Source organism: Brachycentrus maculatus, unplaced genomic scaffold (assembly GCF_059751285.1).
Source record: "Brachycentrus maculatus isolate JH-2025_06_01 unplaced genomic scaffold, ASM5975128v1 h1tg000173l, whole genome shotgun sequence".
Classification (NCBI taxonomy): domain Eukaryota; kingdom Metazoa; phylum Arthropoda; class Insecta; order Trichoptera; family Brachycentridae; genus Brachycentrus; species Brachycentrus maculatus.
The window spans coordinates 892,212-910,103 of NW_028280926.1; the positions used below are offsets into that span (position 1 = coordinate 892,212).

At 31.1% G+C, this 17,892-nt stretch overlaps 1 protein-coding gene and 1 non-coding gene across 2 annotated transcripts in view; one reads left to right on the forward strand and one right to left on the reverse strand.

Annotated features, from left to right (window-relative positions):
- Nucleotides 1-11,434, reverse strand: part of LOC148308194 (glutathione-specific gamma-glutamylcyclotransferase 1) — a 40,359-nt gene extending 28,925 nt beyond the window's left edge. Inside the window, exon 1 of the mRNA XM_088262127.1 lies at nt 10,870-11,434. Within this exon, the coding sequence (XP_088118253.1) occupies nt 10,870-11,097 (228 nt within the window). The 5' untranslated portion in view covers nt 11,098-11,434. The remainder of the gene's footprint in view (nt 1-10,869) is intronic.
- Nucleotides 11,435-13,991: 2,557 nt separating this feature from the next.
- Nucleotides 13,992-14,063, forward strand: TRNAE-CUC (transfer RNA glutamic acid (anticodon CUC)). Its single transcript has one exon. It is a non-coding gene; the product is annotated as a tRNA-Glu (tRNA).
- The last annotated feature ends 3,829 nt before the right edge of the window (nt 14,064-17,892 follow it).

The window sequence follows — 17,892 nt, forward strand, 5'->3', positions numbered from 1 at the left end:
ATGTGATCGTTCGTTCGAAAATACCTTCAAAGTGTTTTTGAATTACCTAATGTGGAAGTGACTCTGAAATCTAGCTACGGCTTATGCACTACCGCTAATCATGACCCTATTTATGCTACAACTTTATTAGTTTTATAGCCCATAACTAATCGTGAGTGGATTTACTCTCTATGTAAAAAGCTAATGTAATTCATGAGTGAAAATTCTAGGAAAAAACACTCGCTATCACGCTAAAGGCACGAATTTAAACAGCTCAATGATTCTAAGTTAGCAATGAAGTGGTGGAGTTCTACAAATCTTAGATAAAAGTTTAATAAATAATAATGAAATATCAGTACATAATATAATATGTATAACAACGAAATTGAATTACGAAGACTAGTAATTAAATTAATTAAAATAATAAAATGATAGTTATTTATCGTAATCTAACTAAAAAACGACGTAAACTCATTTTAGTAAATAAATATAATATAATAATAAATAACATTGATAAGTGAACCAGTTCATGAGATTTTCGAAATGTTAAATGTCTCACGTGTTACATACGTACAGAAGAAAATGATAAATCCAACTTTGACATCGGTTTAAACAAATACATACGTCATAGGTGATAGTGTTCAAAACGTGATATGCACATGCTCGTAATAAATTGGAACCTTACCTAACCTTCATCCAACTTCTCCGCAGGGGTAGGCAGATAGAAAATAACGCAACACCTATATGTCTTTGCAAACAATCATCGCCTCTTCCAGATTCATGCATCTCTCATACAAACATGTCAGTTATTATGACGTCTGACCTGACCGCTTTCAAGTATTTTGAATACTTGATCATGCCAAGTATTCTCCGGTCTTCTTCTGCTGCTATTACCAGCTACATTCGCATTATAAATTTGTTTACTGTTCTTTCTTCACTCATTCGATTCACACGCCCAAACCAAAACGACACATTTTTCTTCATTAAAAAGCAAACCTAGAGAAAATAGAAAACACATATGAAGAAAGATGAAGAAGTCATTAATAATTATAGCCAATATTTAGAAAGAAAATACAGGGTAGTAGTGTAAAGCAAAGACTTAGAAATATTTTCAAATGAAACGAAATATTCTCATGTTTTTAGCAGTAAAAAAATGTTAATCTAGTTAGTTCGTTACAGGTGGAATGCTAGGTACTCTGCCCTTAGTTTTTTTTTTATTATAAAAAATATATATATAAAAACTTCAGTATCTATACAGTTAATTAACGTATTTCATAAACCTTCAAACTCAACGCATTTAATCGCAATTTACAGTAAATAAAATGTAATATTATTTTAAAATTAAAATAAACATGAAATTATCGGCGAGCTTTAATTATCTTTCAAGATTTAGCAAATTTGAGCGGCTTATCAAAGAAAATTACAATATTTGTCATATTTATTTGAATCTTCATTTGTATAATTTCATCTAAGGTCAAAAACATAAGATATGAAATTACAAATGAATCAATTATCGAATAACAGGTCACGGATAATAAATTTGAACCCATTATAAGCGGAATTATGACGTTGATGAAATTTATATTGAATTATTTTCTCATTATATACACGTTTGTAAATAATGTAATCTGCCATTATACTAGGATGTTTGTGTAGCCTTTATTTTGTGGTTTTACAGGAGATAGCTTTGTTGTATTTCCATGAAAAGGGTATAAGTAATTTAAATCGTGAAATATACCGTCCAATGGAAACTACCTATTACAGTGTGTTTAAAAAATATAATATGTACGAGTACATTACATTCTATCCTTTTTTATAAATTTCATATATTTATTAATTTCATACTTTTCGTGGGATTGTGCGGGCATCTAAGAGTCATTGGCGTATATATAATCGTATATACACATATGTAAATATTCGTTTGTTCAAAATCTTAAATTACCTGAAATTATTCACCTTTGAAACTTTAACACAACGTTGAATTCGAATAAGCGCGCATTTTTGTCGCGCTACTGTGACGGGTAAATTTTTTTTGAAATGGCTGCGCCATCTGTTGAGCGTAACAGAAACACACGCAATACTTAAATTACTCATGGAGGACAGCGTGCATCTTGACAACTGCTAAAACATTGTATACCCAAAGGCATTATGAAAGTAAACATATTAGAAATGTGTGTTTTCTCTTTTATTTATTTTACATTTAACTAGACTGAGATACAACAACGCATAGCCGGGCACAACAATAAAATAATAATATAATATAAAACTAAACTTGTATAAATATTTTGATGAATACTTGAAAAAAGTTCACATCACCTTAAATGTATGTTTTAAAAGTCAATCCTTTTTTACTCGCACCACAACCGACTGCGAGGAGTTTTGAATTTGCAAGTAACAGGATGCTAGCATCAAGAGCGCGCATCACTGGGGAGCATGAAAACGCATCCTTTTAATGCGTAAAAGCGGCGAGATGGTTAGCTATAGCTTTAGTTAGGCAAATAAACTATCGTATTCTGAAAATTGATTAGTTTATTATTAGATTAAAACCAATATTTTTAGCTTTTCCACTTTTTTATTTGACCAGCGACCGGGTTTCGTCGTTACCGACATCATCAGACTGGTGAGAGGCTATACAAACTGTTATGTTATATATAAAAGAAGACAGGAGTTGATAACCATGATTTGATATAATTTTATGAGAAATTAATTTAATTTTAGTGAATTTAAGTATTGTATGATATTTAAAATATTTTTTATAAAGGTTTTTTTGTATTGAAAGCACGATTTTATATAAAGTTATAAATTTATAACTTTATATAAAATCGTGCTTTCAATACAAAAAAACCTTTATAAAAAATATTTTAAATATCATACAATACTTAAATTCACTAAAATTAAATTAATTTCTCATAAAATTATATCAAATCATGGTTATCAACTCCTGTCTTCTTTTATATATAACATAACAGTTTGTATAGCCTCTCACCAGTCTGATGATGTCGGTAACGACGAAACCCGGTCGCTGGTCAAATAAAAAAGTGGAAAAGCTAAAAATATTGGTTTTAATCTAATAATAAATTAAAAATGCAATTCCATCACGAAGCGTCAGTGGATAATATAAATTGATTAGTAATATGACGTACAACAATTTGTGATTATTATAATTTGACTGGCTGAACAATTTGCTGAATTAAAATATAAACAATTTTGTTATTCGGATTGCGTGGAGGTAACTAGTTTGTTTACGTTATGCGCGGAATGTTTTTGTTTTCAGATGAATAATACGACGCAGACGCGACAACTGTTTCATTTGGATAGTGCGAAACTAGAAACGTGGAATGAAAACAAAAATATTTAACCGATTCAATCCAGAAAAAAAACAGGTTGTAGTTTTGGCAGATATTTGTGGTTATTTTGAAAGGTGATTCTCCTTGAAGTTGTTTAGTTTTCTGGTAAACGTGTTAATAGTTTCAACTAACAAGTAGACTACTGAAATTTAACGATATTTAAATTTTGGTCATAATCTCGGCTTCGAGCATCTGGGATGAGAACTCTCAGATCAATAAACGGAAATATGTTGCGAGACCGCGTAAGAAACATTGATATCCGGAGCAATAGAAAGACAGAAGATATCGTAAGGTGGGGATGACAACGAAGGCAATACTGGAATGAGCATGTAACCTAACCTAACCTAACCTAACCTAACAAGTAGACTACTGAAATTTAACTAAATTAAAATTTTGGTCATAATCTCGGCTTCGAGCATCTGGGATGAGAACTCTCAGATCTATAACCGGAAATATGTTGGGAGACCGCGTAAAAAACATTGATATCCGGAGCAATAGAAAGATAGAAGATATCGTAAGGTGGGGATGACGACGAAGGCAATACTGGAATGAGCATGTAACCTAACCTAACCTAACCTAACCTAACAAGTAGACTACTGAAATTTAACTAAATTAAAATTTTGGTCATAATCTCGGCTTCGAGCATCTGGGATGAGAACTCTCAGATCAGTAAACGGAAATATGTTGCGAGACCGCGTAAGAAACATTGATATCCGGAGAAATAGAAAGACAGAAGATATCGTAAGGTGGGGATGACGACGAAGGCAATACTGGAATGAGCATGTAACCTAACCTAACCTAACCTAACCTAACAAGTAGACTACTGAAATTTAACTAAATTAAAATTTTGGTCATAATCTCGGCTTCGAGCATCTGGGATGAGAACTCTCAGATCAATAAACGGAAATATGTTGCGAGACCGCGTAAGAAACATTGATATCCGGAGCAATAGAAAGACAGAAGATATCGTAAGGTGGGGATGACGACGAAGGCAATACTGGAATGAGCATGTACACATAATGTCAGAAGACGGACTTCCACGTGTCGTCCATCAAGGAAACCCCGAATGACGTAGACCCACAGGCAGACCCCCGAAAAGGTGGAGATAGCTGGCAGTCAAAATCCCAAGAGTAACAGGCGGCGGTACAGACAGATCCCCATGATCTAGAGAAAGATGATGAAGAATAAGAAGTTTTTGTGAAGTGTTCAGTACAGTTTGTCCACACAAGACTATAATAACAGCACTAGGGTTGGTCCCTTCTGTAAAACAATCGGAGTCATTTTACAACCACTCTGTTTAATTATCCTTGATTTTTTTTTCTAATTCTACTAGCGAGTGTTTTTGCCTAGAATTTTCACTCATGAATTACATGAAATTATTGTAACTTTAAACATAAAGAGTAAATCCACAGTTTGTCCACACAAGACTATAATAACAGCACTAGGGTTGGTCCCTTCTGTAAAACAATCGGAGTCATTTTACAACCACTCTGTTTAATTATCCTTGATTTTTTTTTCTAATTCTACTAGCGAGTGTTTTTGCCTAGAATTTCACTCATGAATTACATGAAATTATTGTAACTTTAAACATAAAGAGTAAATCCACAGTTTGTCCACACAAGACTATAATAACAGCACTAGGGTTGGTCCCTTCTGTAAAACAATCGGAGTCATTTTACAACCACTCTGTCTTATTCTACTTGATTTTTTTTCTTATTCTACTAGCGAGTGTTTTTGCCTAGAATTTCACTCATGAATTACATGAAATTATTGTAACTTTAAACATAAAGAGTAAATCCACAGTTTGTCCACACAAGACTATAATAACAGCACTAGGGTTGGTCCCTTCTGTAAAACAATCGGAGTCATTTTACAACCACTCTGTCTTATTCTACTTGATTTTTTTTCTTATTCTACTAGCGAGTGTTTTTGCCTAGAATTTCACTCATGAATTACATGAAATTATTGTAACTTTAAACATAAAGAGTAAATCCACTCACGAGTAGGCACAGGCTATGAAACTTAAAAAGTTGAAGCCTGAGTAGGGTCATAATAAGCGGTGTTGCATAAGCCGTAGATAGATTTCAGAGTCACTTGGACGTTAGGTAATTTAAAAAAAAAACTTATTCTACTTGTAGCGTCTTTGATAGTTACATTGATTTGCTGTTTTTAGGTGTCCCAGTTTGATTTGTGAACAAGGATTTAGACACACACTCAAAATGTTGTGACTTTTTTATCCATCATTTCTCGTAGATGAATTAGAATGACGATTAAGCGAGTACTCAGATTAACCACTTATATTATATTCATGATAACAATGATGGTAAAATACAATTGTATGCATATACATTACTCATTAGTGATTACGTTAGTACTTCAGACGCATTAACGTGGTGAACATCTAATGTTATAATCCTTTTTATCGCGATTAGTAGAAATCTTTTCATCACGCGCATCCGTTGTTATATTCTATCATAGAGTTATACCATAATCTCGTACGTGGTAAATATCAAATTATAATAATAAAACCCTTATCCGCACCCCAATGGTGCATAGGGCACTGCGTCATATAACGCAGTGTTATCTTGATCGTTTACACATGAAGGAAAGGTGATCAGCTTTCCGCTTCAGGTACCAGTCCAGGGTAATATTGAATAAATATTACAGTGAAAAAATCACTTATATTTATTTGACCCCCCCTGGGAATCGAACCCGGGACCTCCAGGACGGCAGCCGAGCGTGCTGACCATTACACTACGGAGGCAGACAATATCAAATTATACTTTATCGAAAGTTAATTTTATAAAAGAAAATAGCGAGACCATCAAATGAATTTTATTCTAAACCAGACAAAAGATCAGCATCTTAAAGTAGAATTTTTTTTAAATTTAAAAACTTATTTTGACAATTTCTATATGGTGCACGGTATTTATTTTGTAGTTACATGAATTGTCTATTTGTATGTAGTTACATGAGTCGAAATGCGATCTCTCAGAAGAATGTGCGACAAAACGATGTATGATAGATGTGCGAATAGTGAAATAAGGAAGGAATGCAAAGCTGAGATAACCATTATCGATAAAATTAAGAAATGTGTGTTGAGATGGTTTGGACATGTGGAACGAATGAGGAAAGAACGGTAAAACAAATTTATGAGGCGAGTGTAAGTGGAAAAAAGAGCAGAAGAGACCGAGAAAAACATGGCACGATCAGGTATGCCAAATACTTAAAAGTGGTCAGGTTAGGAGTCGTAACAATCGGCGGGTATGTATGAGGAGATGCATGAACGTGGAAGAGGCGAAGAATGTTTGCAAGGACAGAGTGGTGTGGCGCTCTATTCTCTCTGCCTACCCCTGCGGGGAAGCGGCGTGATGGTTAGTTAGTTTAGTTAGTTATTTATTTATAATTTTTATTCATTTTTAATTCACACTACGGATAGAGCAAATTCCTGTGTAGGTACATACTCAAACATGCCTTAAAGAAAAAGAAAAATTCAAAGTAACTACAAAACAAAGTCAATATGTGCACATAGCATAACAAAGAAAATTTAATCATAAAACTATAATTAGGCTCAACATATGTTCGATGCACAATACATTTCACGACAAAGAAACGACACGTAATACATGACAAAATGCAAACGGAAATACGATATATTGTAGTTGCCAAAATTAATAATAGTACCTAATTACTAGGTATCTACTTCGGTAACTATGCGAACAAAGATTAATGAAATCGATTGAGTGCATTTTATCGTAATTGCCACTCGTAAAAAATGAGGTATTACTAATAATCTCTAGTACAGGCCCTTATGTGATTTTTGTCTATATTTAAAATGTATTAATATAAACGAATAAATGTACCATGAAATGATGAGAGGTGAGATGTAAACAAAAAAAGTCACAACCATTCTATAGTACACTATAAAAAAAAATAATGGCATATAGAAATGACTTTTCGGGTTTCAAAAAGAGACTAAGCTCTTTCGCTTGGTGAGGGATTTACACTCAATATTAATTTATTTGACTTAATTAAGGATATAATGCAGTATTTTTATTTTCATAATTTATTGCGTTTTCATACATAATAAGCATAATTTTTTTAAGGTATTTGAATATTTTCTATTTTGTTGATATCCGTAGGGAGGTAATTAAAATATTTGATTTCCATTTTTTTTAAATTTTGTTGGAATTGCTTGGTGTTGCATTTTGTTTTTTTTTTTAAATAATTTTGGATTCTCAATAATGTTTTTTTTTTAAGATTTAAATATGTATTTTTTTAATAGTTGAATAATTGATATTTAAAAAAATGTTCTCTACATTGGGAACTCAAAATTTTGAAGAAAAAAAATTGCCGGATGAGTTTTCTTTATTTTAAAAATAACGTTAGTAAAATTAAACATATTAAGCAATAGTTTTTAAATATAAAATTAATCAAAGTTAGGAGACAATGGTATGTGCATGTGAGGAGAATGGAACCATCCAGACTCCCCCATATTACACTGGACGGCCAACCATAAGGTAGCTGGGAATCGACATCGCAGGAGGTTAATCACCCTTAAAAACAGGCCACAAGGCCTACACCAAGCAGAAGAAGGAATAGTTAAACATATAAATTTGAATGTATATGGTTGGTACTCAAGATGTAACACAAAGGAAGACGAAACTAAATGTGTCCTACTAAGAACGGTAGGTCAAAAACATTGAGTTATTTTTAAATAGATCATCACGCGCCCAATGTATTTTTCTAAATGCGTCTTGCAAAAATGTTACGTATTATATGTTAGATGGTCACAAATAACCTCTCAATGACTTCCTCGATAAACAGAAAATCGTCGTGAAATCGTGCATAACTTGAGTACTTTGAGGTGATAATATTATATTACGATATACATATGTTAGAAAAATGATTTCTTAGTGCAATATTAAAAAAATACTGTTAACCCCTACAACGTTGAGATATTTACCGCGTTATAGGAGGGAACGTTATAAGGGGGTTAATGATTAAATTGGAATTTTCATAGTTTATCAGCAATTATGACTGAACTAAGCGATTATTAAATTCAAATACAGTTTAAAAACATTTACCCTATATAACGTTCTCTCCGATAATGCAGTACTTATCTCAACGTTATAGGGGGGTTTACTGTAATTTATTATTTGATGGCCTGGCACACAAACGAACTAATCACATGATTATCAATTTTCCGTGAGAGCAATGCCATTTAAAAGTTAAACACGATAATAATAATTTCAGCGATCTAAAGTATAACGATCGAATATTTAAAAAAGAAAACTGATAAAAATATAAATAAATAAATAAATCCAAAATGAGAAACAGATCCTATCCTTCAACGTCCCAAGTACATTACTCTAACATGTAGACTTAGCTTCACGTACAGTGTTTGAAAATGATTTATTTATTTAAATCTATTGAGACACGTGTTTCGATGCATTCACCAAGTATTTACCGGTAGTATTTACCAAGTAAAACTTAAATTGAAATGTATTTATATTTTTTTTATTAATATTTTCATTTGAATGTACTTAAACACTGTATTTAACCCAACGGCGATATATTAAGATAATTTTAAGAAAATTATCAATTCCAATTGAAATACGAAAACAGTTGTTAAGATATTTTATAAACATACATAACATTCAAGAACTGAGAGAATATGGATGTTAAAAAATGGGCAAAATGGTGATGAATAGACAAGGTTCAAAGTGATCACTTAAGTAAGCCAATGCCAGGCCATACGCCCTATGAATACCTAAACTTTTATATCAACTCCGAATAAAAAGAAGCTTCATCCTATTCAGAGATCTAATACATATATTTTGAATTTTCTTTGAAATGTCCAAAGCGTACAACGTAGAACTTAAAAATTATTATTGAAGGAGTCAAATTCAGATGAAAAATTCTTGAGTGACACACTTCTAAGGATTATAACTGAAAGCAAATAATTACTTTGAAGACAGATACTCAGAAAAATATAATAATTAAATTGTCCAGATATGTGAAGCACAAATGTAAATAGTTTCTTGGAATTGTTTTGAATAAAATATTACTTATCCACCTGTTATGGGTGGATGGAAGGCATTTTTAGTTAATTTCGTTACATCAAATTATCACAAAGAACGAGGATTCGTATTTTTTATGTTTGTTTTTTTTGCGATTCTACATTTTGTTGGTCGAAGTCCAAAACACGCATCTTCGGTTGCACGTGAGAGTACAAAACATTTTCAAATGTGCGTGTTAATGAATGATGCTATTTTTGCAACTTTGTAAAAATAGTAATAAAATAAAATACGTGTTTTATCAGATGTTATCATATTATTATACGGTATGTGGCGAATAACTGCAGCGTTTTCAATACACGTTATAAAATAAATATTAGAATTAAATTACAAATTCAAAACCTTCTTCCTACAAGCATTATTATTTTAGATTTTTTTGTGGAGTGTAATTTATTAATCAGATTTAGATCAGTATATTTAATAATTATGTTTGTATATAGTATAAGATTTTTATTAAATATATAATGGCGATGCATATAGAATTTAATACTTTTGCCAATGTCAAGCTAATAGCATAAAATTGAATAAATAATAAAAATTTAAGCGCCCTTAAGACGATATTTTGTGAAGACGGCGCTATAAAAATGAGCTAAATATTTTTAGTTATTATTTTGATACTATTTTACATCTAAATGGGTTATTTTTTTGATATTGGGGTAGTAAGGCGCATTTTAAACAAATTAGAACTAGATATTGACATATTCAAAAGGTTTTTACTATCGTTACATTGATATATATATAAATAAATTAATACCCAATTACGATAATTTATAAAGAAAAAAAAATTACTATAGAAGAGAAAATTTCTGAATATCGTGAGATCTTATTAGAAAAACGTGGTATCGAAATGAACACAATATCAACGCTACACATAGACGCGTATGTAATAAAATATTGTATGGAAAACAATGCGTTTTCTTCATACATAATTAATAAAATCACACGACTAACATTTAAACAACCGCAAACACGAAAGAGGAAAATAAGTCAAATTTAATGAAACTAATTCATATTTATGTTTTTCTGGCGCTATGTAATTATTTTTAACCCATAGCCATAATATTATGGTCGATTACGGCCAGACAGCATAAATTAACCCAAATGGTACAAAACGACCTCGTCAAAAATATTGTACTGTATAATTTTACTTTTTTAGCATATGAAAAAAAGTTTAATCAAATATAAAAACTTTGATTGAACTATATTTTTTATAAACTTTTGAAATAAAACGCAATGATGTTTTTTGCATTTCTTAATCGAAATGTGATATTTTATTATCATTATTATTAATATTAAATGTTTTATGTGTCTACAAGATATTGTCGAAGGTGTAGGCATACATGCGAGTAATCTAGGTACACAATTAAATATTAATGAGAGTTTATCTTACGCACAAGGTTACGAGCAAATAACTGTAGCAAAAAGACTCATGGGAAATAATGAAAGTATCAATGGATTTCTACCTTTTCTTCGGTCCCTCTATGTTGCGTGTTCCCTTGCCAAAATCTTCTAGTAAATCCCTTCACGTGTCCAGTGAGCGATTGCCGGAACTCGAACCCGGGATTCCAGCATAGAGACCCATAACCGAAAACCCACAACGCAGGTTCTGCTTCCTTTGAAACGTCTGCGTCATTTTCTTCAGATTTCTCGAGACGATTCGCCTCCATGTTCCTTGCGTCAGATTCACTCATCGTAAAAAAATATCGTACAAATAAATAGTCTATTTCTAATACTTTAAGTTATCTGTATACACTCACGATGGTAAAAAACACACTAAACATCTCGTCAATGTCAAGTTTAATTTATAAAAAAAGAAATTACTCAGTAAAATTCTCTCGCGTGTCGAATGGATGGACTATTTTTTATCAGTTAAAATGCACCAATAACTCTCCAATGTATTTTCAAATATATTTTAAATTATGTTTTTAGTTTGATTTTACAAATCGCGTCAAAGTCCCCGAGATATTGAATTGTGTGTCAAAATATCTATTTTGACAGCCGACCGATCGCGCGTCTCGGGAACAATATAGCAGAACGGCTCTCCGCGCTGTCACTTTGTAAAGAAAACGCGTGGTTTATGCGCATGCGCACTGCCGCTCTGCTCCGTCGACCAATCAAATGGCTTCATTTCTCTCCCATAACGGTGCCGCGGAAAAAGAGATTTGAATCGATTTGTTGACAGCTGATGCAATATACGCGGCGGATTTCCGCTGAGTTTCCAAGATTTTCAGGTAGGTTTTATATCGTTTTTTGTATGATTTTATTAGTATTTAGTATTACAATTTTTGTATCTGTCTTTAATTAATCATTAGCTTGAAGTTTACTCTGTTTTGTAGAACTCATTTACTCAGAAATTTAGAAAACATTACAATATTTTGTGATTAATTTGATAAATGTAGGAGGAAGAGCGGGCAGTATAATGCTGGTAGTAAACTTATTGTTTTTTAAGTCAATGTTGGCGACCATGATCACCAAAAAGACATATTATAAAATATAATTGATTTCAAAATATCTTATATAAAAATTTCCTCTTTGGTGATTTTTTAAATAAAGTGATAATTATTTCTTAATTATGACTTCACACGAAAATTTGGCACCGAATCTAAAAAGATCGTTCAATAATTGTGTTTTTGAAAAATGTCAAATCCCATTATTTGGTTTGATTAACGGATAAATGAATGGTGTTTTTACATTTAGACAAAAACACAATCCAACATTGATTGAAACCAATAACAAATTAGCCATGCGGAAAATTCCAATTGGATTTTTTTTTCAATAATTAAATAATACGTTTTAGGGATTTCAAAAATGTCCACCGTTTTTTGGAAGGGAAAGTTTTTTCATAGTCAATCTTAACAGTTTTATAAATACAACAAAAATAAAACAATTGTCAACAACCCTCGAGAGTATTAAATTTGACTCTATGACTCCTCTATCTCTATCTTCTCCAGACTATCTGTCTGACGGTTAACTAAATTTTAATCGGACGGCGGAGATTTTGTGCAGATTAATTTTGATTATTTGTAGAAATATGATCTGTTTGAATCATTTGATTACCCATTATATATTTAAATATTGGTATCAGTTAATATTAATCTATATTTGTAGCTGCCTAGTAATATAAAATAACAATGAATGGTTCTTCTTATCTACGTTTAATAAAAATGCATTTACGCTGAGAAAAAGATTGGCGATTGGGATAGTACATTTATTGTAATATTATGCTTTATATATAATATATCGCAGTCGTACGACTGCGATATATTATCGGAGAAATATATAGGAGAAAGTGACCAACTAACAAAACATAAAATGTTCAGGAGGGCCATTTAAGTCACTTTTGCTTGACAAGAAAATACACATCAATGCAGTTAGTCATTTTTGACAAGTCACTATATTATACTTCCAAGCTTAAAATCGCTTTGGGATTTATTCAGGGCAAGATTAAGCTAGTAAGATATCAAATAGTCAATAATCCCGTTTTTGTAAAAACTGCACTTGGTCACTTTCTCCTGTATGACTACGATATGTACAATTATTATTTTTTATTAATTATTTTTTTCGAATAAGATTAATTGATAATCCACTTGGTAATAAAATAGATCATATTGGATTCCAGTCAAATAAATTATTCCATTAATGGAATCAGATAGGGTTTTTTATTAATCAATCCATGTTGCCAACTCAAGTGATATAGACTACTTATTATATAAATTAGCATATAAATATGAAGAAAAAATAAGTAATATTTTTGTACTACCATCGCTCATGACTTATTATAATTCTTCTTCTTCTTCTAACCCAATGGTGCATAGGGCACTGCATCGTATTGATGCATTGTTATCTTGATCTTAAATTATATGAAGGCAAGGTGATCACTCAGGATAATATAAAAGATCAGTCCAGGATAATATAAAATAAATATTAGAGTATTAGAATTTTCAATAATTAATGAGAGTTATTAATTAATAAGAAAAACTCGACATCAAATACTCCATGATAGGTTAACTTTGTAGCCAGAATTATCGTGATTTTTTCAAACATTTTTATTTAAAATAAATTCATGTTTGTCTTTTACTGTAATCGTTTTTAATAGAATTATAACTAGTAAATTACTTTACTTTACTTTACTTTTACTAGTAAAATAATTACCGATTGTAATTATTCTTCTTTTAAGATCACGATCGTCGAAACCGTTAGCGAACAGTAGTATTAATTTAAGCTGTGCAGTTGCCATCCTGAGCGTGCGGCAGGTAGGCCACGCACTAAAGGTTAAAAATCAAGCTTTTTTGGATTGAGATACCATTAAAGTTTTTAAAAAGTTTGGAGGAGAAAGCGTAAAATACTTAAGTTTCGGAAACGATTATCGAGACGGTTTAAAAAAGGAGACGGTTTTTATTTTTTTGAAAAAGTAAGGTTTCACTAAATATGACAAATATTGAAAATTTTGGATTAAAAATGTATAATTCGGTAGACAAGAAGTTTCGACAGAAAACCTAAAAAGAAAGGGTTGTTACTCGAACGACTTAATTTTTTTGCCTTATGATTTGGCTTATAAACAGTTTTACGGACACTCTCCACATTATCCGGTATGGTCTAGTGGCTAGGATACCTGGCTCTCACCCAGGAGGCTCGGGTTCGATTCCCGGTACCGGAATACTTTTTTACTTTTTATTTTTCGTTAATATGCAAGGTGATTTATTAAATCGGCAATTTTTATTTTATTAATTCACGATAATTCAATTTTGGTTAAAATTAAAAAAAAAAACTTAAATGTATTATTTATTATTAGCATGTCTGTAAAATAATTTTTCACTTTGAATACAACAAATTACATTTATTTTTCTGCAAAAAAGATGTTTATTATAAATTAATCCCTAAGCTGTATTATATAGGGGTATACAGTATATATATTTTTTAAATGGACCGATAACAATCATTGTACTGCCATCTAGTGACATAATTTAAAAACACTATGATATATTTGTTGAAACCATTGTCACTATCAATTGGTAGCTTACAGTTAACTAAAAGTTTATCTGTTCTTCAATAGATGTCTCTCTTTCTTTTCGTTTATTAGCAACATATATTTTACAATTTACCCCAAGGTATCTCTTAAAAACCTATTTTAATAAAAAGTTTTTTAGGTAAAGTTACTTAATGATTATGTAAATAAAATATGAACATTAGTTTTTGCCATTATATACCCCGGGTATCAATAATGTTACTCCAATTAATCAATTTTCTCTAAATCCAGGTAACATTTTACGTTAACGATTTTCACATTGAAAAACTAAGCTTTTATGAGAAATTATTATGTAGTTTTGAAAAGAAAAGAGTTTTTGAAAGGTAAAGAGTTAAAAAAAGCTCATGAAAATAGTTTTTCTATATATGTGTCGCCTAGTTTCAAAATCCGCCAGATCATGTAAGTCGATTTTACAAAAAATGCAAAATTCTCCGGGTAACATTTATGTTTCAAAGATTTGTCTATCTTTAGATAAAATATTAAGAAGTATACAATTTTCATTTTTATACCTATTCCCGCTCTCTGATTGGCCGAAATGGGTCAGAAGGCAAGTTTCTTGAATATAGCAGAATTTGAAATACAACGCTGTTTTTAAGTATGTTTAACAGGGTTTTCAAGTACATAAATATTTTAAACCATAAAACCTACAATTGGCATTCCGATAGAGTATTTAATTTAAAATCTTATAGAATTGGATCTGTCGGATTTTGAAAGTAGGCGACACATATATTCTAAATATTAAAAAAAAACAATATGAATTCTAAAAGGCAGTGTCAAACAGATGTTCTTGAATAAACGAAAGCTCAGAGAATGCGTGTAAGCAAAAGAACATTTAAAATGATTTTCTTATAGTCGTCGAAAATATCGTATCGAATCGAGTTGCGTTTATACCAATTGTACAATAATTTGAACCTAGAGTTACCAGTAGAGAATAAAGAGGAAGACTGAATACCACTACAATATAGGTAGACTCTTATTTTAACTACTACTATTTCTAAATACATTCGAATCGGAATCTTAAAGGTATTATTGTCTATTCTTATTTTGTGCTAGAGAAGAAGTCTGCGATATTCTTGAAATAGCAATGTCGCGTGTTTCTTTTCTCTTCAATTAATTCAATAAGGTATTTTGGATCTCATTAGAGCGGTATGCTAAAACCAGGTACGTCGGTGAAGCGCCTCGTACCCTATGACCTCTTACCTACTCATCTAAGCCTGGTATGAACGCGAACCCAGGGCTGATATTCAACACATTGAACAACCGGAACTCTTTACATTATGAGGACATTTGAGGCAACAATAGCAGGAAATAGACGAACATCTGGAAATGACTACAACACTCTTAAAAAATGTATATAGAATAGAGTTATTTAAAAAAAATATATTAGTATGTGTGTTTTTATTGTTAACCCAAATATTTCAATTTTATACTATTTCTGTGAGCCTGAGAATTCGGCTCATTATAAGAGTCCGCGACACAGGACCAAAACACGAAAAAAATATTTATCTTGAAAGGAATTATAATTTTAGTTTCAAATAAACAAATAATTCATAAGAGTAATAAAAATTACTATACAGTTTAAGGTAGAAAAATATGTTAAATGTAATATTTTTAATTATTTTAACAATAAAAATAATCTTGCAAAAGCTTTTCATCTACGAGTATATATGGAAAGCTTATCTAAGTCTTGAAAACTTCAAACTTTTTGGTAGTGGCAGGAATAGACTGGTGATGACCGGTAGTCCTTGTAGTCCTTGATCTTGTAGTCCTTGTAGTCCTTGATCAGTAGTTTCCGGTGACCAAATAGTACGGCTGTCCAAATTTAAAACACAGTGAGGGACATTTTTTTGTAGTACGTTTTTTTGCATTTTTGGACTAAGTAGAGTCTACTTAGTCCATAAATGCAAAAAAAATGTACTACAAAAAAATGTCTCTTACTGTGTTTTAAATTTGGACAGCCGAGTAGTCCCCATCTAATTCACTAGCTGCCGTACTAATTATTTGAGAAAAAACGTCACTTGAGTAAGATAATGCAAGGTGTTTCACTCCAGTCCACATTCTTCAATAGAAGTATTTTTAAGGAAGAATCAAAGGTACATTTTAATGTGATGCACATGTAGATTTACTTATTTTCTCTTAAAATATAACTGAACAAAAAGAATGTCGAATTAAGATGTCAGACTCAATATGATTGTTTATGATGCAGTATTTGCTTGTTATTTAAGAAAAAAAGTTGTATAGGATGTGTTTTTAATTTTTTCAAAAAAACTGACATCATTTTACTTCCTGATTTACGAGTATTACTTTTTTTTAATCATGTAGAATTATAAATCTGGACTTATTCTTTTGTTCATATGTAACTGATATTTCAAATCAAATGTAATTTGTAGAACTCTATTTTATTTTATATATATAAAATGTTAAATAAAACACTGATTTTAGTCTACTAAGTTGTATTTTATTATTTTTGACATCTCATCAAAGATGAAGAAGAATATGGAAGTCCAAGTATTTGGACACACTCAAAATGTAGTATTTTATAGTTTGAAAAACACTTAAAAATTAATGTTGTGATAATTTTTTCACCTAGTCATGTCATGGCATTTGACAATATTCGTCTGAAAATGCCAAATTTAGGCGAAACAATTATCTCAAAATTTATTCTTAAAAGCTTTTTTAACAATAAAATACCACTTAGTAGACTCGAAAAATCAGTGTTTGATTTAACATTTAATACATAAATCAATTTCGTGTGCTGTGCGTATTTCAATAAATTAACTTTAGATTTCATTCTTTCCTTTAGGAATTCGATTCGTCCCTCAAAATAGTTTAGTGTAAATTTATTTACACTGCCCATACTTTAAAAAACCAAAATATCGATATTTTATCAACCGGTCTAGCCGAATATCAGCCCTGTCTGTGTCTACATAACTGTAGCCCGTAGCCTGTTGCCAGTAACTCGTTACTTGTAGCTTGTTGGCTTGCTTGCTATTCGTGCCGTACTCAATGCGGTTCGCGATCCTAATTACGAAAACAGTTGATTTTATGATTTGTAGACAGTAATTTATAATGATTACAGTGAAATCGACAAATTTATTATCTGTTTTTACCATAATCCAAATAAAAACGAATAAATTGTTTATGTTAAATTGGTTTTCTAGCTTAAGGGGCCATTACCGTGAGCGCAAAACGAATCTGACTTTTTTCCAGTAAGTTTTTTTTAACTAAGAAACAATTGTATAAAATGAAAATAGCTTCGGATATAAATCAATTTCGCTCATTACTCCAATTATCATGTCAATTTATGAAACTTTATTCACAGACCAGCTTAGAAAATATTCACAATATGAACCTTTAAACCGTTTCTGATGTCCCTTTTTTCGCTATTCTAGTATGTCTGTAAAAATTAAAATGAACAATTATTTAATTAAAAATATCAAGGAAATTTATTTAAACAATC